The sequence below is a fragment of the Ictalurus punctatus genome, chromosome 6, assembly GCF_001660625.3.
Source record: "Ictalurus punctatus breed USDA103 chromosome 6, Coco_2.0, whole genome shotgun sequence".
Taxonomy (NCBI): domain Eukaryota; kingdom Metazoa; phylum Chordata; class Actinopteri; order Siluriformes; family Ictaluridae; genus Ictalurus; species Ictalurus punctatus.
Genome location: NC_030421.2, coordinates 11,093,179 through 11,119,346, shown reverse-complemented (window position 1 = coordinate 11,119,346; position 26,168 = coordinate 11,093,179). Strand labels below are relative to the sequence as shown.

General features: G+C 38.3%; 1 protein-coding gene across 2 annotated transcripts in view; it reads left to right on the top strand.

Annotated features, from left to right (window-relative positions):
• Window positions 1-26,168, top strand: part of tmeff2a (transmembrane protein with EGF-like and two follistatin-like domains 2a) — a 117,266-nt gene that overhangs the window by 44,544 nt on the left and 46,554 nt on the right. For both annotated transcript variants that reach the window (XM_017470611.3, XM_017470610.3), the window contains exon 4: window positions 25,815-25,841. In XM_017470611.3, the coding sequence (XP_017326100.1) occupies window positions 25,815-25,841 (27 nt within the window). The remainder of the gene's footprint in view (window positions 1-25,814; window positions 25,842-26,168) is intronic.

Below are 26,168 nucleotides of genomic sequence, written 5' to 3'. Positions count from 1 at the left end.
GTAGATCTCCTACTCACTTGAGAGATATCAGGGCCAGCAGAAGAGCTACCTTTAGAGTCAGAAGCTTCCGTACGGCTGACTCTAAGGGCTCAAATGGGACACCTGACAGACCTTCCAGGACCACAGAAAGGTCCCAGTTAGAATTTAAAGGATGTTGCCCCACAGACTCTTTATCATGAGGGGCATAGCTGGCCCAAATATTGGCTACATAGATCCTGATTGTAGAAGGAGGCAACCCTGCTGAGAAACATCCTTGTAAGAATTCCAGGACTGTGGCTATTGTGCAGTTCACTGGGTCTAGCTGACGTTCCTCACACCACGAGACAAAAAGTCACCACTTGAGCGCATACAATTTCCTCATGGATGGTGCTCTAGCATTCAACCTGGTCTCTACAACCTCACTTGTGAGACCAGAATCTATGAGCTGGTGCCCCCCAGGGGCCAGACCCACAGTTTCCATAGTTCTGGTCAAGGGTGATAAATCAGCCCTCTGGCCTGAGACAGTAGATCTCTGCGGATGAGAATCTCCCAAGGAGTGCCATCTAGCAGGGATATTATCTCTGAGAAACATATTCGAGGTGGCCAATAAGGTGGTGTTAGCAGCAGACGTAGAGGGTCTTTGCGAACTCTCGATAGAACTTGTGGGAGCAGAGCGATCGGGGAAAAAGCATACAGATGTGACCTCGGCCATGTTTGCACCATTGTGTTCAGAGGCAGACACATCCACTTCTGCTTGGCCAAACCTCCGGCATACAGAATCCACCACTTGAGGATGGAGCCTTCAACGCCCAGGCCTCAGCCCCTGCCTCGACAAGATGTTTGCCCCCACTTTCCGATTGCCCGGAATGCACATTGCACTCACTGACAAGAACTTTCCCTCTGCCCAGAGAAGAATGAACAGGGGGCGTGAATGTAACCCTGGTGGTTGATACATGAGACCACTGCTGTGTTGTCTGTCACAGCTAAAACATGATGACCTCTTAATTGAGGAAGACAAATTTCAGTGTTACAAATATGGCCCGCATTTCTAGGCAATTTATATGCCACTCCAGATGAGGGCTGCTCCAAAGACTGCGAGCTGGACAGCCATCTAAGAACACGCCCCAGCCCGTGAAGGGGGTGCCTGTCATTACCATCTTGCGATAAGGAGACACCCCTAGAGTGTGACCCAAAGTTAGACAACGGGGACACCTCCAAATTCTCAGAGCACTTAGGCATCGCCACATGACACTGATTACTCTTAGAGGTTTCATCCCCGGACGAAACCTCAGACTTTTCGTGCAATAGGCAGTAGGCCCAATGGTATGATGTTGGCTGCTGCTGCCATAAGCCCCAACAGTTTCTCAAAGAGACTGGAGGGGATGCCCAGATCCAGCTTTATCTTGCTCAATGTTGTTAGGATTAACCCTACACATGTTGGAGATAGAAATGCCATTATCGTAGTAGAATCTCATATAACACCTAGAACTAGAGAAAGCATAATTTTCTTGAGGTTCAACCTGAGCCTGAAGCTCTTCATGTGGCGAGAACAAGATCTCAATGTTGCATCGCCAGTTCCTTGGATCATGCTAGAATTAACCAGTCATCCAAGTAGTTTAGTACACGGATGCCCTGGAGTCGCAAGGGAGCCAGAACGGCATCCACGCACTTTGTGAAGGTGCAAGGGGATAAAGCTACCCTGATGGGAAGAACCCAATATTGTTACACGTTGCCTCCAAACATGAACCTCAGGAACTTCCTTTGACAGGGCGATATTTCGATGTGGAAATATGTGTCTTTTAGATCTATCATTACAACCCAGTCCTGGAACTGGAAATATGTGTCTTTTAGATCTATCATCACAACCCAGTCCTGGAACTGAATTTGTGGAACGCTAAGTTTGAGCATCAGCATCTTGAATCTGAATGTCCAAAGAGTACGGTTCAGATGACGCAGGTCTAAAATTGTCCACGTGCTCCCATCTTTTTTGAGGACCAGGAAATAACGGCTGTAGAACCCCCCCCAAGCCTCTCCCCACCCCCTCCCCCCCTCAGGGAACGGGGCAAATGTTCTATGGCCCATTCGTCCAAGAGGGATCCTACTTCCTGCACTAACATCGGGCTCTGCTCTGTGCTGACTACTGTGAGTAGCACATCTCTGAACCAGGGGGGTCGAGCTCTGAACTGGACCTGGTAACCCTTTTCTATGGTTGACAGAACCCATGGAGACACATTTGACAGTAGTTTCCACGCTGCCAGATGGCCTTTTAGTGATGTTAACCTTTTCACATTCTATTGGAGGGAAAGAATCAGATGTCCCCTGATACGTCACTCCGTGGCCCCTCAAGACTGCTCTTTCTTTGTCTGCTTGGCCTTTATGACCATTCTCAGATCGGGCCTACTAGCAGGCAGTGACTGTGGCCATCTGGTTCCCCTGGCTGTCTGCGGGGGGAGGCGGGTTGCCACACTCGCCTTCTGTGCCTCCCTCACACTAGCGCTGGCCCGGGCTCCACTCATGGATGCCCGGGGGAACTCAACACGATGGGGAAGTATATGGCTGAATGCTGCTGTATGTCGAGCTCACTCAGCACGTCTGCTTGGTAGGCCTGCAATACTGCCATTGTAGGCAGTGACCAACAAGCATGACCCACTGCCACATAGGCCCTGCTTACCAGCGCCGAGGTGGCCTTACATGGCTTGGATGGCAAGCCATCCCCCATAAATTACCTGCCATCGATGGAGAGAGGTAGCTCACAAGCACCTCCTCCACCTTCAGCATAACTAAATAGCCGTGCCATTCATTCCCCATGATGGCCGAATAATCTGACATCGCAGGGTTATAAATATGGCTTATGTATGGTTTTCCCCAGCAGCGTGATATTTTGTCATGCACTTCTGGAAAAAAGGAGAGTTTTCTGCTGTGTGAGGGAAATTTATTTTCATTGGGGAGAAAAAAGCTTGTCTAGCCTTAGTAATCACTTCAAGCAGCTCTTTATATGCTTGAGAGCTGCTCTCCATTTTTGGCACACCCTTCTGGCTCCTCAGAGTGAGAGAGGATTTTTTTTTTTTCATAGCGTATGGAGGAGTCGCGATGCAAGCTCCAAAATCCGGTGGAGAGCTAGAGCAAGACAGAGCAAGAGATAGAGCAGCGCTCGTCTCCGGCTCCTCTTTCAGATCCCTGTGAGATTCCCAGGACCTGATCCGCGAGGCTCTGAAACCCAACTCCCTTCTTCAGAGAAGAGAGCGAGCCGCGAGCGGACCTGCCTAATTTTAAGGCATTCATATTGCACACAGTCAAACCTCTCGAGGGCTGCCCTGGCATGCTCTATCCCTAGACACTTCACACAGAAAGTGTGTTCCCCCCCTGTGATGAAACGGGAGCAAGCAACACATTCCCTGAATTCTCTCTCACTCATACTTTTCTCTTTTTTTTTAAAGAGACAGAAAAGTAAAGAGATTTTTCTTTCTTTTTTGGAAAAGATAGAGAGGAAATGAAGAGTCTTTTTGCGAGCGTTACACAAACGACCGACATGCAGTCTCGCTGAAGATAATAAGGCTGACGGCACGGTTCACAGGTGCCGTTTTTATATCATGCAACACACTTAATTACCACGTCACCTGATCACGACAGGCCTATAAATAGGCTTGATGTTACACAATCTTCAGATACCAGTCATGCACGAGGGCACTTTATGAGGGAAAATTATGAAGGCTGCTGTCTTTTTGTGTTGTTTTTTTTTTTTTTTTTTTTGCAAAAAACAGATGTCAGAGTCAGAGTCTCCAGAAGAGCTGTAGGAGATTCCCCAAGATGTTCAGTAAAACGTACCAGATAATTTCCTTATAAAACTGCACAAAATCTACCTGAGACTATTGACACATTTTTAAAAAGCAAGATGTCAACAAAATATTGAGCTATTTTTAGTTTATTACTGTTTAATGTTATTTATAGTATTTTTATGTAGATTCATTATTTTTGAAGGCATCTTTGCTTTACAGCATTTACAGATTTGCATGTGTCTAAAACCCATGCACAGTACTGTACTAATGTACTAATAAAGATCAGATACTTGAAAAAAGGACAGTAAAGAATTATATGTAATTCAGTGCTGTCCATCATTGACAGTTGATTGGGTTAAAGCCTGAATAGCAACTGCGATCTATAACATGAAGGTAACAGCATTACTTTATTTTATGATTCATACTCAGTTAATGGAGGATTTGATTGATTTAATTGCTTGCCTTTTATTATTTAAAGCCTTACTTTGTGATGTTGTGGATTGTACAAAACACTGAAGCTTAAATACTTCTAAATATGCACATAACTCTTTAGTACCAAGCTGGAAACAAAGTATTAACCTTGGCTGAGTGCATATGCATATCTGGATAAATATGACCAAACATATCATCAGATTTTCAAACAAGTCTTAAAAGTAGACAACAAGAACCCAATTAAATAAATGAAACAAAAATATTATACTTGGTCATATATTTATTAAGGAAAATAATCCAATATTACATATCTGTGAGTGGCAACAGTAGATGAACCTCTAGGATTCACAGTTAGTCAGGTGTGAGTGAGTGCCCTGTTAAATTTAAAGAACAAGGATCTAATCAAAGTCTGATCTTTCCACAAACACATGTTTGTGGAAGTGTATCATGGCATGAGCAAAGGTGCTTTCTGAGAAAAAGAGTTGTTGATGATCATCAGGCTGAAAAAGATTATAAAACCATCTTTAAAAAGTGTTTGGTCTCCACCAATCCTCAATCAGATAGATTTTGTACAAATGGAGGAAATTCAAGACCACTGTTACCCTCCCTAGGAGTGGTCGACTAACAAACATCACTCCAAGAGCAAGACAAATAATAGTCGAAGAAGTCACAGAGGAACGCAGGGTAGCTTCTAAGTAACTAAAGGCCTCTCTCACATTGGCTAATGTTGATGTTCATAAGTCCACCATCAGGAGAACACTGAACAACAATGGTGTGCATGGCAGGGCTGCAAGGGGAAAGCCACTGCTCTCCAAATAGAGCATTGCTGCTTGTCTGCAGTTTCCTAAAGATCACATGGACAAGCCAGAAGGCTATTGGAAAAATATTTTGTGGATGGATGAGACCAAAATAGAATTGTTGGTTTAAATGAGAAGCGTTATGTTTGGAGAAAGGAAAACACTGCATTCCAGCATAAGAACCTTATCCCATCTGTGAAACATGGTGGTGGTAGTATCAGGGTTTGGGCCTGTTTTACTGCATCTGAGCCAGGAAGACTTGCCATCATTAATGGAACAATGAATTCTGAAGTATACCAGCAAATTCTAAAGAAAAATATCTGGACATCTGTCCGTGAACTTAATCTCAAGAGACAGTGGGTTGTGCAGCAAGACAACGAGCCTAAGCACACAAGTCATACCAAACAATGGTTTAAAGAAGAATAATGTTAATGTTTTGGAATGGCCAAGTCAAAGTCCTGACCTTAATCCAATAGAAATGTTGTGGAAGGACCTGAAGCAAGCAGTTCATATGAGGAAACCCACAAACATTCCAGAGTTGAAGCTGTTCTGTTCTTAGGAATTGGCTAAAATTCCTCCAAGCTGATGTGCAGGACTGATCTACAGTTACCGGAAACGTTTTGTTGCAGTTATTGCTGCACAAGGGGGTCATACCAGATACTGAAAGCAAAGTTTCACTCACAGATTCAATTACAATTACTCACAGTAACTGAACAGCTCCAGCCATAATGTTGTAGAAGACTGTATGTAACTGAAAGGTATTTCATTTAAGCCAAACAAGCAAATTAACTTGGCCCTGCTGGTACAAAACGATGTGTTCTTTAAATACATGTTAATGAGATGAGTCCAGAATTTCAGCAGGTGTTTCCAAAGCCTATAACAACCTTCATCTTTCTTTTTGGAAAAAAGTCAGTGTTACTCTAGTGCCAAGGTTGCAGTCACTTAATGGGCTAAAGATCCAAGAATTTAAACTGAATTGCTGAGATTATGAAGCTGTTTAATCATCATCTGAGGAACTTGGCAGTGAGTCATTTATATCCTGTACATGTTTGCTTACCAAGCTAATTTAAAAGTACAAGATGCAAGTCTATACATGTTTTTTAAAGTTTAGAAACTGTTAATAAATAAATAAAAAATATTCATAAGATAAGATACATTAAGATGCATTCATAAATACATACCACCACAGTGTGTGTACACTGAACAGATGAATGAAGTTTAATGCACAAGACAGTTAGCCCAGTATTTGGAAAACTATTTTAGGGAGGCACGGTCTCTTAGTGGTTAGCATGTTTGCCTCACATCTCCGTGGTTGGGGGATCGAATCCCGTCTCCGCCCTGTGTATGCGGAGTTTGCATGTTATCCCTGTGCTTTGGGGATTTCCTCCAGATACTCCGGTTTCCTCCAAATGGATGGATAGATATTGAGTCAGGAACATAGTTACCATGAGCAAACCATAAATAAGAAAAGCACCAGTGAATGATCAAATTAACATACTGTTAATTAATTCAATTTTCACGTAATTTAATTTTAAAACTTTATTCAGTGGACGTGTATTTCATTAACATTTAAGCAGATTTGTTATTTTATTTGTATTACTTTGTTTCTTTCATTGTTAACATTACTTATTGTTTATTCATTCTAATGTTCATGGTTAATGTAAACTAATGAAGTAAATAATGTTTTTATATTTATACCATAGTGCTGATGATTCTGTGGATTAAATTTCTCTAACAGCATCTCTGACAGTAGGCTGGAATTCAAATCACATGTGCTTGTTCTAATAGGCTATCGTTTCTATAGAAGCAAATCATTCACAAGGACGTGTATGGGCATGGTCTTGTTACGATTTATGTTTGTCTGTAACATGACAATAATCGTTTTTGTTTTTTTAATTAGTGAAAAATGAGAGGCTGGGTAGGCTCTTTATAGCTGCTATAACAGCGAACATTTAAAAATAAAAAATTAAGGATCTTCTACAACATTAGACGTAAATATAAATGGTTAAAACTATAAATTGTCGTTCAATAATACATAAAAAATTGTAAAAAAAAAAAAAAAAAAAAAAAAAAAAAAACCTTTAACGGCATGCTGTTATAAGAAAATAATCAACCACATAGCCTCATTGAGGATTATTTTCCTATAACGTTTAATTTCTTATATAAGTGAACTTTAATATAAAGTGTATTCTTGGATTCAACATTCCAATAAGTTCTGTACTGACAGTTGCACATCATTTGTTCACATTTTATTTCACAGATTCCAGGAAATACTAATTTCCTGTCCAGCTTTTTCTTTTTTCCTCAGGTGAATATCATTAGCAGCCATTCTTCCTTCTAGTCATTATCCCCTCTGCTTCATTATTTCACCACCTATTTTGACATTAGCACCTACAGTATTATGAATATGTCTCTGAATCATTTAATCTGTTTATATATATATATATATATATATGAGATTTAGTCTTCATGTTATGTGATATGAGATACAGATGGCACATATACACCTCCAGATCTTTTGTTAACTTTATCTGGTATTAAAACACACACCTGGCCAAGTGACAGCACTAAAAGTTCTCAAGTTTAATTAATTTTTATCCATAGAAATGTTTATTAAAGTGCCTGTCTGGTTCTCTGAACTCATATATGAATAAATTACTTGGACCTTATACATATAATGTCACTCATAATAATCCCATAATTAAGCGCATGTCCTTTCTGAGGCAAATGACAATGTGAATCAGCACTATGTAGCCACTTCCTAATTATTTACTATTGTAATTAATTACCTCCTACAATATATATGTGAGTCTGGTTTAAGAGAGATAGATGCCCCTGTAATCAGGCATTCAGGTCCATTCAAGCATGGAGAAATCATTGCAGTGCTGGTATTAATGTAATTACTTGACTCATGATTGGCAGCGTAATATAAAGGTAAAGCAATTTGAGGCCAACACCCATATGTGCCCGAACAGCAGACAGGCATTTTCTGCAGAGAAGACTTGATGAATGTGCTAAAATGTCGTGCTTTACTTTTGTCTTCATTGTTTGGTTAACCAGTTTACTAGCAAGTAGTGAATGATGTTTAAATGTGCACAATATAATGTAGACAATAGGTAGACAATATAATGACAGAATTAAGAAGCAAGTCTAGGGATTACATCCAAAAAGAGATGAGCAGACAATAAACAATAACAATAAAAAAATAAAACCAAAGAAATCCATTGGATCAACTACAGGGCTGTGAAAAAAAAGTATTTGCCCGATTTCTTCCGTTTTTGTGTCTATTTCATAGATCTAAATAGTTTTCGATCAAACGAAATACAACATAAAACAAAGGCAACATGAATAAACACATAATATAGTTTTTATTATTTATTTTTTATTGAAGCAATAATGTTATTGTCACGAGTTCCCCTTTAAGCAGCGCGCTGCGGAGCATATGAGCGCACGTGCACGAGCAGGTGCGCGAGCACCTGCTTTTCCCTTGTGGACAATCGTGACATTTCTACACGTGCATTTGTTTATGTTTCTGTTATGTCACCTCCCCGTTCTGTCATTGGCTATTGTTTCATGTGTGTCTGAATCGCCCTCAGCCGTTAGCCATTACGAGGCTGATTACGTTTGTACATATACCGCGCGCCTCCCAGCACACGGCGCGGAATATTGAATGAGTTAGTCACTTAGTTTAGAGGCCTCACGATAGATAGCCATAGCCATAGCCATAGCCATAGCCATAGCCATAGCCATAGCCATAGCCATAGCCATAGCCATAGCCATAGCCATAGCCTTGGTTCTTGGTTCTTGGTTCTTGGTTCTTGGTTCTTGGTTCGTTAGATTTGTTCACGCTGGTTTCTCCGCTACCAGTCCTGCGCTATTGTTCATGTTTCTTGTTTTGTTCCTCGACCCTGTATTTCCGTGACCATGACCTTGATTCCTGCCTCGCCCCTTTATGCCTGTTTGCCGATCGCCTGAACTTTGCATGTTACTGGATTACGTTTGTGGATCACGTTTTGGATTTGTCTGCCTGTCTCTCTCTTAAATAAACCTGTTCTACTGTGATTGCATCCTACCTTATCTCCGTTACGTCACAATACGTGACAGTTATCCAACACCTAACACCAATGTGAAAAACTAAGCAATTACTGAAAACAAATGCTTCGGATAACTGGAGCTCAGGCTTTCACTTACTTTAAGACTATGACTTACTCCTATGCTCTGGATCATTATCTTGCTGCATAATCCAGATACATGTGACTTTCGATTTACGGACTGAAGACCGGACATTCTCCTTTAGGATTTTCTGGTAGAGAGCAGGATTCATGTTTCCCTCAATTATTGAAAGTTGCCCAGGCCCTGAGGCAGCAAAGCATCCCCACACCATCACATTTCCACCACTATGCTTGACCGTAGGTATGATGTTCTTTTTGTGGAATTCTTTGTTTGTTTTTTTGCCAGATGTAAGGGGACCCCTGTCTTCTAATCAATCAATCCACAATCCAATCAATTTCTAATCAAACATTCCCCCAAAAGGTTTGAGGATCCTCAAGGTGTGTTTTGGCAAAAATCAGATGTGCTTTAATGTTCTTCTGGTTAGCAGTGGTTTTCAGTGTCTTTCTGATAGTGGAGTCATGAACAGTGAACTTTGTTGATGCAAGAGCGGCCTGTAGGTCCTTAAAATTAACAATTGTTTGATAGACACAGAGGCTGTGTTCAAGCCATGTCAGAATTACTGTAATTACTTCAAAGGCTCTGGGACTGCAAAGAACTACAGTGAGAGCCATTATCTCCAAATGGCAAACTCGGCACAGTAGTGAACCTTAACGGAAGTATCCGCCCTTCCAAATTCCTCCAAGTGCACAGCAAATCCAGCAAGTCACAAAAGAGCCAAGAAAAATAAACAAGAGACCTACAATACAGTTTAATGTAATTTTGCAGTTGTCAACATCATCATCTCATACGGATCCATTTAATTCTGCTCAGAGCACAGCTCAGAGTAGAACAGCTTAGAGTAGAAAATCTGGGTTGAAAATCTGGGTTAAAAATCATCTAGTAATTACGGTAATTCCGACATGGTGTGAACACAGCCTCTGTGTCTATCAAACATTTGTGATTTTATTCACTTTTAAACGATGCTTTTAAAAAAAATTGGAATTTAGGTCCAAGGAATTGCCTTAACTTGAAGAATGAACTATAACAAAAACTTTTGTAATAGCATACAGTGAAGTCAACTCCAGTAAGGGAAATCATTAGTATATTCCAGTATCTAAAATGGAAATAATATGGCTGAAAAAATATTGCTAATTTCATCATTTATATTCACACAATAAAAAACCCCCCACAAAAAAAACAATTTCTTAAGAAGTGAAGATATCTTGAATAAAGTTATCTGACATTTCTCATTATGAGATTGTTGTTAAATTACAAATATAAGACTATTAAACCTATATCTATAGATATTTACTAATATCAAGCTTAAAATGATCTTATTCTGTCAGCAGATAATTTTGCTTCTTTCTAGCAATGCTTTAATGCTTTAAATAAACAAAAATGATTTGCCAATAGAATAACACCATTTCAAGCTTGACAAGCTTTCTATTTGTTTAAAAGCAGTCTAATAAAGTGAAATAGTACTTGCGTTTTCCTATATTTGAGATATTTTATATAGCGGTTGTTATTATTCTGGTTGTCTGTTAAATTGTGCCAGATGGAATAAGCATAAAAAATATATAAATATAAAAATATGTATATTTCTCAAAGGATTCATTTCTTCTATAGATTATGCATAATAGCCTGTTTAAAAGTTAAACTGCTGTAGTAGATTATTATATATTTTTCTATTCACTCAAGTCATCAGTATTTACTTGTATTGTATTATTTAGTGTTATTCACCAGTACATTAGTAAATATTACAGAATATGCATATTCTATCTCCACTTTTTTATTTCCCCTAAATGTTCCAGTTATGACTTTCTCTCGGATGTTTTTCTTGTAAGCCATACGTAAAATGACAGCCCTAATTTTATCTTTTCAAAAGAACTTTAACCATACACTTCTAACGGCAGCCTCAAGCTTCTCATCTTGTGAAAAGTTCTGCTGAGAAGCTGGCAGGCTGTATTTCCTGTCTGACTTTAAACAAGCACAGATTGCAGTTACACCCTTCACTGGAACATGAAATACAACATGAAATACAAAGGAGCTGCAGTTTGCCTATTTAACTTTTGTTTTGCAACATAGTAGCTAATTGCAGTGTTTTGTCAGTCTTGAAAGCGTTTCTGTTCACCTGTGCTATTTAAAATCCTTAAGTGCACTATGCCGTTAGCATATTATCAATCATTATTTTGATCTTATCTTTCGTCATCCTCTTATCTTTAATTCATTTTAATGACTTTAATTCTTAGCACAATGAAATTGCTTACAGTGGCATCTGTCTGTCTTGTGTATAAGCTATATAATTAAACTTGCCTTGCCATGTCCTGCCTATAACAAGTGTAGACCACACCTTCACTTAATAGTGACATGATGATTGATTGTGGAATAGCAAAGGGGGAAATTAACACATGGAATTTAAAGGAGATAGGATTGCACAAATATTCCCATCTCACCTGTAAATATAGGATGTTAACCCGAAGAGAGGTCAAGTTTTGTGCATGTTGCTAACTGTCTTTCATAAGTAAACTGATTCTGAGAACTGAGCTGGAGTCCTGGGGTGACTGCATTCTGTGAGTCCATACTGATTTGTTTGATGTTATATTGTTAAAATGTTATATTGCTGTCAAGAATGGTCACCAGGTTAGAAGGTGTCCATGCACAAACAACAAGGAAGGTCACCTGAGAATAGATAACAATAGCATGAGGAAATCCATTGACGAGCTGCATGATAAAGTTAATCCCAGACAGACAGCGCAAATAGCAAGGGGCAGCATAGTGTAGGCAAGGAGGGAGATTGTCTGCAAGGAGAGAATGTGATGTGATGCATGGAATTACTGGTAGTATTTTCAGACTGTCCGGTATATGAGCGCAAGGACCAGAAGCGTTTAAAATTTTCTCTCCAGCCTGTCAGATAAGAGGATAACTATCAGAGTCAGGACTGGATAAGCTTGAGGAGTTTCTACAATTGAAAATGACAGAAAGAGTCAGCTGGAGCTGGAATATGCATGGCCTTTAGAATGAAGTGGTGTTACGTGTCAAGGGAAGTAATATAAAGCTTAGGTTTTTGGAGTGTCATTTATTGATTATATGAATGACTGTGAAGTTATTTGAATGTATAAGGATGACTCTGGATAAGGATGTCTGTCTATCCATGTCACACAGTAATGGTGTATATGTAGCTTGCATAGAGGCAAGAGAGGAGCCAGTAAACAGAGAACTGAACATAACAGAGGAAGGTATTCAAGTCTTCAAGCAAAGACACCACATACTAGTAGAAGAAGATGCTGTACCAGTGCATAAGAAGGAGAAGCCAAAGCTCTAAGAGGCAGGCATCATCCATGGTGACATTAATGAAGCAACTTTGAGCCTGGAAGAAGAAGATAGATGAGTTTTTGTGCAACAAGTTTATTAATGCAAGGAAGATGTAGTCAAGCTTGTCTTAAAGCCTGGACACCTGTACAGAGATAGGCTCCAGACTTGCAGAGAAATTCCAGACAGTTGGAAGGGTCTTCGGTCATTTGTGGAGAGGGCCAACGTCAAGACACGAGAAGGCTGGAGAGGCAAGCTGAATGAATCAGATGATGATAAATAGTAGATGGAGAGTGAATACTAGTGGTGGATATTTAGGTGAATCCCTAGTGTCCCCTGCAGTGTCCCCTGTCTTCACTGGGTTCACTGGGATAGGCTCCCCCACGACCCTGTGTTGGATATGCGTTGAGGAAAATGGATGGATGGATGCATGGATGGATAAATATTTAGGTGACTCAATCACAGGACTTCATCTTGAGAGTTGAAAAGCTTTAGGCTAGTCTTACAACATAAATTAAGATTTATTCCTGGAGCCTATCCTGGGAACACTGGGCATGAGGTGGGAATACACCCTGGAAGGGACACCAGCTCATTGCAGAGCTCCACACCATGTATGGCACACATTCACACACTCTTTCACAGCTAGGAGAAATTTGGAGTTGTCAGTTCTGTATGTTTTTGTGAGTTGGGAGGAAACCAGAGAACCCAGAGGAGACCTAAACAGACAAGGAGAGAACATGAAAACCTCCACACGGACAGTAACCTGAGCTCAGGATTGAACTGTGGAGCCTGGAGCTGTCAGGCAACTGTACATGCTGCACCACCATGCCACCCCGGGGATAAGATGCAAGGACAATTAAGACTTGTTTACTTATTCCGAACCAACACCAAATTCAGAAACAAAATTAGTCTAGGTCAGCCAGGTGCTGTACTTTGAAGAGAAATGGCATAATCCATAGTAATGTATCCATATTTGTGATGGAGTGTTCTAGGGATACATGGGGCAGAGAGCTGCATAATCATACATTTCTTACCGCAGAGTGTGTGAGTTGAAATAGCAGAAGGGTTAATATCGTAGATAAAGATAAGAGGAGAAGGTAAGCGGCTACATGTTCAGAAAGTTCTCATGTTTCCGCCGTGTGAATGGAAACGCAAAGCAGATCACATCCTGCAAGACCAAGCAAATAATTGACAGTAAGTTCTTTATAAGCAGGATTTAAATGGAGGCTGAGGGTGTGCCTTATTATTTTGGCACTGTCAACAAGCTGAGCCATGGCAGGGCTTGGCATTGTTTACATGCTATGAATACACGGTAGAGAAAAACAAGCCACCGAAACAGTTGGAGCTAGGCGCTAAGAAGGTGGAGTTTCGGACATGGCTACAGTCATTTCACAACATTTATAACACTGTTAAACGTATTTGAATTTTAATTGCCTCAAGAGTTTCTGAGCTTCTTCTTTATGTTGTATAGATTGATTCAGTCTATATACAGTTTGGTTTTATTCAGATTATAAATTAATAATAATGGGCGATATGCTTACATTTTTATAATATACAGTAGGCCCAACTCTGGTCGCTTCCTGTTGTAATACTTATTGTACTACTTACTTGAGTTCCTCAGAGTAAGTAGGGGCTTGTGTCTTAGTCACTAAAAACCCATTTGATTTGGCATACCTTTGGGTTACTGGTTCATTTTTTCATGCTCTGTAAAAAGCTTAAGTTGTGTGTGGGTTTGGTTAAAGGTCATATGCTAGTACCAAGAAGTTTGTTAGTTCAAATCCCAGGATTGGCAGAGAGCCGCTGTTGGGCCCTAAAGCAATGCAGTGCTGTTATCCGTCAGCTGCTCAGCTAGATGTTTTGATTGGATTTGATTCAGCCGTACTTTGTAAGTCACTCGGATAAAAGCGTTTACCGAATGAATAAATGTAAATGTGACATTTTGAAGCTCAGCTGTATAGGTAGGACTGAAGTGTTTCTCTCTCTCCCTGATGATTTAACACCATTCTCAAATTGTCCATCAACTCCAGAATGGCCTTTTGTATCTGTGCACTGTGAACGTCTTTTTGTTTTTAGAGTTTTTGCTCCAGAGGGGCTGCATTGCTATGCTGCAGAGAGACAAATGTTTTGTATTCAAGCTGATGCTGAGTCAGACTCCATTAATAATCACCTAAATGTTATCCAGATATCCAGATATACTCAATGGATAAACAGAATGAGTGACAGAGTGAGAGATCTCTCCAGTGAATTAGGAACTCTAAAAAAAAAACTCCAGCGAAGTTTAATGTCATACAAATAACAATATTTTATTTGCACAAAGTAATATATAAAATTTATATTTATATATATATTTATATATCCCCCCTCTCCCCCCCAACACACACACAATAACAGGAAGGATGTCTTTCACAACATCAAATATGTGCAAACATGCATTTGCCTGTGTTGTATGCTCCACAGGGCAAAAACTCATTTTGCGAAACAAAGAGGGAGACTGTTTACTTCTGGCTACAATATGAAAGCAGATTACCATGACGGCACATTGACATATATACAATATAACAAAGGAAGGAGATGACATGGTGCAGTTTAGCTTTTGTCCTGTAAATGTTTCTTAATCCGTCCTAACAGTCCTGATCTCTGTCAGACCTCAAACATTTCTGTCTGTAAGCGATCCGTAGTTGTTTTACTGCAATGTTTAGTCTCATAACCTTTTTCTTTCTGCAGATGTAGCCCACCTAAAACATAATAATAATATATTACAGTTGGCTTAATGTAGAAATCATTTATACCACTAGAATTAAAGTGCAGTAACTGTAGAAGTGTCAACATCCTTTTGTTAAAAAAAAAATATTTTACTTGCATTGTTTAATATGTGAAAGAGAAAAAATAATTCATTTAGATGTTTCTCTATAAATCTGATGCTTAGTGGTTAGCACGGTTGGAGGTTTGATTCCCACCTCTGCCATGTGTGTGAGGAGTTTATATATTGTCCTCATGCTTCAGGGGTTTCCTCCCCAGTCAAAAGACATGCATTGTATGTTGATTGGCATTTCCAAATTGTCCATAGTGTGTTAGTGTGTGTGTGTTATTGTGCACCCCATCCAGGATATACTCCAGGCTCCCCACAACCCTGTGTAGGAGAAGCGGTACGGAAAATGGAGGGATATACAATTTTAGCTGTCTTCTAAGATGCTAAAATTTGACTTTTGATATCAGGAGCTCCGTTTGATATCAAACATGCTTGTTGAAAATTTAGAGAAATGACACCTACATGTGAAAAGCTAGTTAGATTTATGCCTAAAATTATAAAATTGATGCTTATTTTGTACAACTTTTTCCATAAGAAAACAATAAAGGATAACTTACGTTGTCTATTGCGAGGTTACTGTGTCACAGTGTCATGGTTAGTCACAATGTATTGTATGGTCATGACAGGAATATCTAACCTGATCCTGTTGGGTCGTTGCCAAAACAACTCAATGCTGAAACAAATACCCCAGCTAAACTACCCAATATGGTTATATGTAACCTAGCGGTTGCTTTAAAGTGCTGCTAAATAATATGCTGTGTAAAAATCTGTAACAACCAATCAGTGTTTTGTTGTAAAATTAATTGTTTGGCTATTAAATTAGTTCTTTCCAATTGCACAGTTTGGTGTTTTCTCAACTCGAACACAGCTGATTCAGCTCAGCGAGAGCTCAATAATTACTTAATGATTTAAACTGGCTGTGTTCGAGGAGGAAACACAGAAATGTGCAACGCATTGGGTCCACTGAATCGGGACACAGAGACTCCATCAATGAGGACCTTAAAAGCGAATAAAAAGCCATGTTTCAGAAAATTGCTGCTGGTTTTGTTACTTAATATAACACTTTTTATACATTCTCTAACCACAGTGCACTTCTTTGTGTGTGTGTGTGTGTGTGTGTGTGTGTGTGTGTGTTTGAATGAGTGCCCTTGAGCTTTTCTCTTGTACAACAAGCAACTCATAGATTAGTGATGTGTGAGTGGCTTGTTCTAATATGTAATATGGATTGGATAGTTGTGTTTGCTTTGCATATGTTCTAAAATGTCTATGTGTGGATGTGTGTTTGTGTTTGTATGTGTCTAATTTCACTGGGGAAGATTCACTCGACTATGTTTGTAGATGGGATTGACATTAAAGACCCCTTCTGTGCTTCTGCCCTGCCAATCCACACAGAGAATCAAAGCTTACACACACACACACACACACACATTTTTCACATTTGCTACATGAAGCTTATCTCATATTTACACGAGCAGACAGAGTATGGCCTCTATTGTCAACACTGATATCAACACTGAAATCAGTCCCCGTGTGTCATAAAAATGTCAACAGCATAAATATTACAATCGCTCAGAAGTTTGGAAGTGTGCTACTAACACAGGAGATGTTAGCATAAACATACAGTACACTGGAAGTTAATGGGAAAACTAGCCACAGGCTGTTTGAGTTCTTTGGTTTTCAAGTCACACCAGTTTATTAGGCAGACAATTAACTGTACCAAATAATACATGAAATAAATAAAATACAAAGGACAGTAAATGCGCTACTTTCATTCTTGGACACAGAATCTCACTTGACTCGCCAATCAATCGTCTGTCCACAGGTCCATTGAAGTATATCGTAGTTAAGTTTCCCTCGTTGCCGTCTTTTAATGCGATCACTTGCCGTCTTTTCATAACCAGTTCTCAGTAGCAGACTCGAAAAAAAACTTAACAGTGTTGATTAGCCTGTGTGCCTCTTTCCTTTTTGCCAGCATTGATAAGTAGGCTATTTACCCCGCCAGCCTTTAGCGAATCCTCACTACACTGCGATTAGGGTGAATAATGTGCTGATTATAGGAACGGGCCGCTGCTCATATTGGGGTTTTTTTGCTGTACAGCATGGGGCAGTTAACCATTAGCTCAGCGATGCATGAACATGGAGAGCAAGGAAAGGCAGTCCATTTTTGCTATTGGAAATCAAAGTTAAGATAGCACTGGCATGAAAACACACTCCACCTTTCAGTGAAGCACTCCTCTCAGCAAGAGGATTTTGGAAGAAGACTTGAAAAAACATAAATAAAGCATTCTACTATATGTTTACAAGGGATGAGTGTCAGCGTTTATGTTAGTTTCAGTAAGTTGTGTTAGTGATTCATGTCTGAATTAAGCTAATTAATGAGTTATAACATCATACATGCAAAGTATCAGTAGTTCATAAGTTGGGTTTATATTGTTCATGTTTATGATAAGTGCTGGAACCTTTTGTACCACAAACTCAGCACCAAAGGTTCCAGGTGTATGGTTTTGCTCTGGTTTGGTACTCATGGGTAAGCAGTGCTACTAATCAGCTACACCCAGCCTCTCTTTTCTCATGATGTTTACTTGGAGTTGCTTTCCTCTTTGTGAAGCCCTCACATGGTGGACATCTAACCTGATACCTCATACCACACTGAGCATCTGTTGAATTTGCCCTCGTGTAAACCTGTGATGACATGGTTGCCTGCTATAATGTAGGGAGCAATAGCAAAAATGTATATTACTATCATTTAAAATGATCAGTGTGTTGGTATATACATATATATCACAGTATAATATTCAGTTTCAAAAAGAGATATTTTATATAGGAGTATAATATTGAACTGTACCAAGCGACAACAACAATAATAATAACAATAATAATACTAGATATCTAGAACACTGTAAAAGCATCAAAGCATTTAAAGTAAATTAGTCTTAATTCCTTTGATTTCCTATTGAATACATAATAACTCAACTCTAACCTATTATTTAATTTGCAAATATTCAAATAATGAATATTTATTTTCAGTTTTGTTTATTGTTGTTGTTTTTTCTTTTGCCACGAGGCAACATTGTACAATAATGGGAAATATTAAAACAATGGAAGTGTTTTTCCCCTGAAACATCATTCTGCATAGCCCACAACTTATTCATGCATGTGTAAGAGAATGCAATGTAATGCAATTGCATTTTTTGATTATCCTTTATTAATAATTCCTGCCTCTCTCTCTCTCTCGCTCTCTCTCTCTCATTCAAAATCATCATCATCATCATCTTTCTCATCCTCACTTTCTCTCTGTAGATTCAATATCATCACTGTACCTTTATCTTCACCCTTGTCATCATCCTCACTCTCACTATCTCCATGTAGGGTTGCTCATGCTATTGCTAAATGCCATCTCATCCTCACTATCATCCATTCGGAGCCTCTGCTTGATACTTTTTTGAAGCTCAGTAGAACAAAGATTTATCTTAATATATATAATATTTATAATATTTATCTTAATATATATAATATATTAAACAACATAGCAGTTTTGGTCCACTAATTACATTGATTGAGCAGCATTCCAAGAGTGCTGATGTGTACTATAACCACACTGGGATGTTTCACTGTGTGTATCACTCCACTTGTGTTCACTGTGTAAAATTCCACTTCCTAGTTCGAAACGGTTATTACAGTAAAGTTATTGACATAATCAGCAGACATGGCAAACGATACTTTTCAGGAATATAAGATTTGACTTAACTTTTGAAAATATGAAAAGGAAGAAGGGAAGCCATTTTTACCGGAAGCACTTGTAACGGGAATGTACAAATCAATGTCACTTTGCTAGCAAGCTATCTGAGAGGCTATAAAGTGAGTATAGCTTCTTTGAAACCTTTTTCCAGAATAGAACAGAACATTTGGTCACAATGTGTCTGAAATATCAATATGCACACAGCCATGCCGCTATTCAGGATAATCACACTCCTGCTCATGCAATATTGCTTTGATCTAATAAATGTACTGTAGTTCTAACATAATCAGTCCCTCCAGGAAATTAATGCAAAATCTAACAAACTCCGCAATATTCAGAGGAGCTTGCAATTTTTCAAAATTACCACAGATTTTCCGCAGATTCGGCCCAGGACGCGTCATGTGACGTCATCACAATGCGCATCCAGCCAAAGCTCTGTTCAATTCATGTGTGTCGAACATGAGTACAGCTACAAGGTCTCATTTACCAACAAACATCACGGCGAAAGGCCAATTGCAGAACAATTTCATGCAAGTGCAATTTCGCCAATTCAATATCAATTTTTAAAAATGGTTAGTTCATGACTATAATGCAAAAATGTTCAGATAATTCTAACTATCTTACTTGCAAGTGCAATATCAATATAGCTACTTGATAGTTTTGTTATGGCTTAGTGTGATTCTATTACAGTACGTTATCACCTCGGGGCAACATGAACATTTCATAATTTTCTAACACATTTATATATTTCTGATATAAAGTTATTTAAAATTCAGTACATCTTGACTTACCAATAAACATGGATCAAATTTTTTTAGCTTCATATCTTTACATAACATGAAATCGATTACAGGCAGACCAGTGACACTTTGGAAGCATGGTTAAACGTGTAAAAGTCACTGAAATGGAGAACGCAAGTTTTTTTGAGTTGATGAGCAGTGGTGCATTAGGTTCTGCAGAAAAACACTATTCGCAAAATCCATACCTTACAACTGCTATACCAGACCAACCGTTGCTTTTATTGTCACCACTTTGGCCGAGTTGGTAAAAAATACTGTACAGCTAAAACCTATTTTATTACCTTCCTTTTGGATCAGTTCTTGTTTTTTTATTGTAAAGTGGCTTAACATACTTATTAATCTTCTTTATCCCAGTGCATACCCACACTTCTTCCCACATAACGTTCATTCTCAGCTCAGTTTCTGATTTTGCTATTCATAAACAATCTATGATTTGAATAAAATAGGCTATTTAAGGAATCCTGTGATCGCATGACAAAGATCCAAAAGCCCAAAGCAGAAAGTTTAGGCATCAGAGGTTTTTCACAGCGGTGTTTGTAAAAGCATTAATTAACAGTTGATCAGGGTTTTTGCTGTGTGTTGACGGTGGCCAGCTGCCTTGGTTCCTCAAGCAAAGATCCCGCTCAAACCTCGATATCAAGGGAGGACAAAAAGTGCAGCGTCACCTCACTACTTTTTTGTTCCTCACGTAAAACGACTAGAGCATTACGGCACCTGGCACAGGTTCAGAGCGATGCACGAGTCTTTGAAGGCCCTCATACTTAATCAGCCTTTTGTCGTTGTCCTGTTGCAGACAAGCAGAACTGCAGACTCATCTCTCATGAGGAAGGTCCCACTGAGTAACAGAGAGCTCTGGGTACCTGGTACCGCCAACTTCCTGTTTATTTTAAAAGTGCCACAGTAGCTTGGTGCAGAAAAGATAGTGGATATCTCTAATAAAAATGTTTTAGTATATGTTTTATACATTATACACAGTGTATACTGTAAGTATAAATAGAAATATAAGAGGTGAATATATATTTTTTGTCTTTTGTGTAGATTTGTGTATGAATTTTTTATTGTCAGAGTTATTTTATCTGGTTTTTCAAAATTTCAAATTCTCATAAATACCATAAAAAAACAATGTGAAGTTTCAGAGGCTGCCCTGTATTACTTTACAGATCATCCCATCCTCACTGTTTTTCAAAATGTCACAGATTATTAGATTATTATGGTGTCTTATGTTGACAATCTTAACACACAAATGGATTTTAATATTTTAACACTTCAACTGCAGTTTTTTTATTGTTCAGCTTCCCTAAACTTAAAAAAATGAAAATAATTAACGGGAAAAAGAAAACAGAAAAATTTGCACTGGTTAGTATTTTCTCGATTCGGTGAAATAAATTGAAATTAAATTGTTGAATACATTGAATCCCTTGGCAGTACAGATGATCCAGGTCATGGTTCAGCTACATCTTCACTCATCCAGACAGCTTAGCTACAAGTTGCCCAACACTAAGCTGACATTAGATATACATTTTATTAACGTCTGTGCTTTAAATCAGCTCCGCATTCATGTGTTAACAGTGTATTTGTTTGTATGCGTTGTTGGCAATGCTGCATCCGTCTTATCCCAGAAGTCGGAAGTCAGAACTTGGAATTCCTCATTTCAGCCTCTGTGCTACAAAGTGGGGGTGAAAACCTGGACGCCTCCACTTTCTTTTGTTAGCAACAAGCTAGCCAGTTAGCTGTGATGAATTATGTACACCATATTTGCCTCCTTAAACAGTGAGCTGTAGAGTCAGTGTTATCGATTTAACAAGTGAAGATGTCTGATTGATTTAAAGTAATATGCTGATTGATTTAAAGTAAATATTAATATATACAGTATAACTCATTTAAAAATAAAGAAGTGCTACTTTATTTACGGTTGATGCAGCCATGTTGGTATGATGCCACTTGCTGAACTCTGAGTTGAGGAGACCTTCTCGAGTTTTCTTTAGTTTCTCCTAGCCAGAGTTCAGAAATTCTGAGTTGCCAGTTTTGTTCAAATTTTATTTTATTCTATCTATCTATCTATCTATCTATCTATCTATCTATCTATCTATCTGTCTGTCTGTCTGTCTGTTTATCTGTCTGTCTATATGTATGTCTGTCTCTCTATCTGTCTATCTGGCTAGCTAGCAGTTTGTCTGTCTATCTATCTACCTATCTGTCTGTCGTTCTGTCTATCTGTCTGTCTGTCTATCTGTCTACATATCTATTTGTTTGTCTGTATATTTGTCTGTCTGTTTATCTGTCTGTCTGTATGTCTGTCTGTCTCTCTATCTGTCTATCTATCTACCTATTTGTCATTCTGTCTATCTCTCTGTCTGTCTATCTATCTATCTGTCTGTCTGTTTGTCTATCTGTCTGCCTATCTATCTATCTATCTATCTATCTTTCTGTCTGTCTGTCTGAGTGTAATTGTCTTTATATTTAGCATTTAAAACTGCTCGTGTAATGTGACTAAGAAGCCTCTTATAATGATTCAAAGATATATACATTTAAAAGAATTTTATGATTTAGGATGTATAATGTAAAAGAAAAACACTTTATATTAAACTGATGAAATGAAATGAACACTCTTTGGTACCTAAATTGGCTGAAAGATTGATAGTGATAAATAATCATGTTAAGAATATTGAGGGAAAATAAACATAATTATACTAATAAATAATAATAATTATAATTTCTGCCATTTTTCATTCTGAGCCTTCATGAGTATTTGTGCTGCGTCTCTGATTCAACAGGACAACGCTGGCTGAATTCCTGAATCAACACCGCATTTGTCAAGCTATCAGATACTAAAACGGCAGACGCGATATCTTTTTGGGTTAGTGTGTGTGTATGTGGTGCGAGGCTGATTTTGTATTTATTAGCACCCCAATACCCACTGACACAAAGCAACACTGATTTATGCAGGTGCCCACATGTTTTTGTTTTGTGTATGTGTGTGTGTGTGTGTGTGTGTGAGTGTGTGAGATTGTGCCCATGTACATCTGTATTATTTTCAACTTCACTTTAGGTTGCTGTCTATGGTGTCACTTATTTCTTTTGTTGAAGATGCTTCACGCTGAAACAGAAAGATCGGTGGAGTTTTGCATATTTCTGAGCTTTAAGGTGCTGAAAATAGCGTGATTGTACTTGCAGGATTAGTGTTAATGAAAACTAACAACATGAACACATTTTTATTTCACTTTCTCTCAATAGTCGTTATTTCTATTTAGTTCTATTAGTTAGTTCTATTTGTTTATGATTTTCATCCTTAACAAGTTTTCATATTCACTTTAGATTAAATGTTACACTAATAACCTGATGCCTGCAGCCTACACAAAAGAGCATCATATTTCACAATTTGCATGTTTGAAATTGTGCACGCTGTGGGAATCGTCTTCTTCCCGCTATCCTACTGAGCTGAATAATCCAGCCTCAGGTATTAGATGCAGAGGGACGTTAATAACTTTCCTGCTTCTTCGTCTTCTTCTTTTTGTCCTTTTATATTTATTTTCTGTCTTTACGCCAGAAAATATTCTCTTGCCACATTCCCGCTTATGTAGCTGCAGGTCTAATATGCATTTGTGAAGTGTGTCTTTTGTGTAGCGTTGGATGTGCCAAGATATGTCAAGGTGGGACTTTAACATGTTTGTGTGAGAAAGAGAGAAATAAAGGCTGGTGATTCATCATAATACTCCTTCGACTTATACATCAGGCTTTACATTAACACCTATTGTGTCTACTATATTTCTCTGTTTTTGTTGTTTTGTTTTTTTTTATTATTATTGCTGGCCATTGTGATAATTATGTGCTCAGACTTGGGTCGAAATCGTAAAAGATACATACATGACAAATGGAGCATACAGCATATCCTGACAGGAAATAATATGTAATATGTGTAGTCTGGTAATATGGTATAGTATCTAAGGGAACAGATAAGAATATAAATCAGCCCAAAGCTACTGGGCTACTATGCAGGTAAAAGGAACTACATATATATGACAAATTGAATGCAGAGCCACATACAGCATATACTATAAATTCTCACTTAATTAGGATGTCATGAATATTATGTCACCAAACAGAATATTGTTTGTGAATGTGTAGACTAGGAATCCAACTGTAATACACTGCCTGAGAATAAAGTACAGCTCATTTAGCACTTAGGCCCATATATTTTAGAAAACGTAGTTTTTACGCCACTGTTTAAACAAAAACAAAAAAAAATAATTCCCATCCACACTAAACAGCATTTTTTTGACAATTATATCTGTCCAAATGAAAACGTGAAAATGTTTTGAAAATGTTGTAGCAAGTTATGTAAAACTCCTCTGTAATAACATTAAGAGCTGCGCAGTGAGAGGTAGAGAAGCCAAATTGCAAAAAATAACATCGTTGTTATAACCAATGAGAATGAGGGGATCCAAAAGCAGAACGGTTGCTAACCACTTGTTAGCAACCGCAAGACATGCAAAAGATTTAAAACATCTTGTGAGAGTGGGGTATTACTGATGTATTTTATGTCGTAGAATAAAACTTTCGGGATGATGGAACCGGAAGTGCTAAAATGCTAACACACTTCCTGGTGTTAGGACTCGTCCCTACACCACTCTATGAATCACTGTGGTTACGCAGTACAAAGAAAGTGAAATTAAATTATAAACACATTATCAAATACGAAATTACAGACAACTAAGTAACAACCTGATCATCAACCGTGCTAAATGAAGTCTTGGCATGTTTCTAACTTGGCAAAACTGCAATGGTCATGCACAAGTTCAAACTGTGACATCAACGTTTTAAAACAACATCCATTATTCTTGTCCACATGAAAAAAAAAATAATAATAATTTCTATCCTGAATGGTGTTATTGAAAAGCTTCATTTTTGTGACCCAAAATGCAGTTATCATGTGCACAGGAGGTCAAAACAAAAATATGAAGAAAAAAAATTAAATAATAAATAGAACCTTAATCAGACACTAACATGGTATAGTTTATGTGTTGTCCATAAGGCACCAGTACAGACACCAGTAGGTAGTAGACTGTAAAGCTATGGATTTAAATCTAAATCCATATCCAGAGTCTGTAAAGCTGCTTTTTGACTGTCGTTTGTTAAAAGCTCTATATAAATAAAATTTAATTGAAATTGAATTCAATAAAAAAATATTATTGTTATTATTTCACCAGAGAGGTTAAAATGGTCTTTTATCTTTAGCTCTGAAATGAACCTGACCTAGAGAGATGTGTGTGTGTGTGTGTGTGTGTGTGTGTGTGTGTGTGTGTGTCTGTGTGTGTTGTATAGAATATTGTTATCCCCTATAAGTTAAAAAGCTTAGATTTTAGAATTGTGTTTGTACAATTTTTAAGGATCTCATTTGTTAGTGTTTTTACAGCAGGTGGGTTACACCAGTATTTACGGTAGTTTCCTGCTCCGTGTGGTAAATAACAACCATAACAACCATTATCTCAACAGTAATAATATAAATCCCATAGCCTTTAGGACATTAGCGTAATCGTAAAGCTACATTATGACAATTACAAAGTTTCAGCATTAAATATTGCTAAATAATGACTTTATGGTTAGGATCAACATACTATATATACGCATATGAGTGTGTATATACTGTGTCTGTGCGTGTGACTGAATGTTCTCATCTGCATTTCAACTTAGAAAGAAAGACAACAGTATGACTGGTGACTCTTTAAAAGCCCTTTAAAAGCCACAAAATTGTTTTTATGACTCCATCATCCTACAGACCTTTAACAGATTCATCTCTCCATTATTTTTATGCTTATTTGCCCATTTATTATATTGTACTTTATGTATTTGACATCCAGTGGCCCGAATGCACCTCTGAGATGTCTGGGCGAGACATTTTTATTCTCTCCATGTCTTTATCTGCGTAATGTCTGCTGCTGATATTCAGATCATAATTCTGACTTTGACCATAATGACTCTAATGATGTTGAGTGAATATGTGCCTTTTTTTCTGTGTTACAGAGGTTGGATCTGGATCTGGGGATGAAGGTAGGGCTGGTAAAATGAAAACATACACACAAACACGCACATACACAGAGTGTCTTTCTATCATTACTTACCTTCATGCATACACATACAACAAAAGCACAGCATTTCTTTGTATGCAGTACTGTATGTATATATGTAACACACACACACACACACACACACACACACGCACGCACACACACACACACAAACATAGGCACAACATGTTGGTTTCGTTCATTTTGTCCTCACACATACATCACAGTGTCTCTAATGTTTCCTATTCTACTCAATCACTCACACATACACACAAACACACACAAGATTAATTTTATTTCAGTCGTTTGA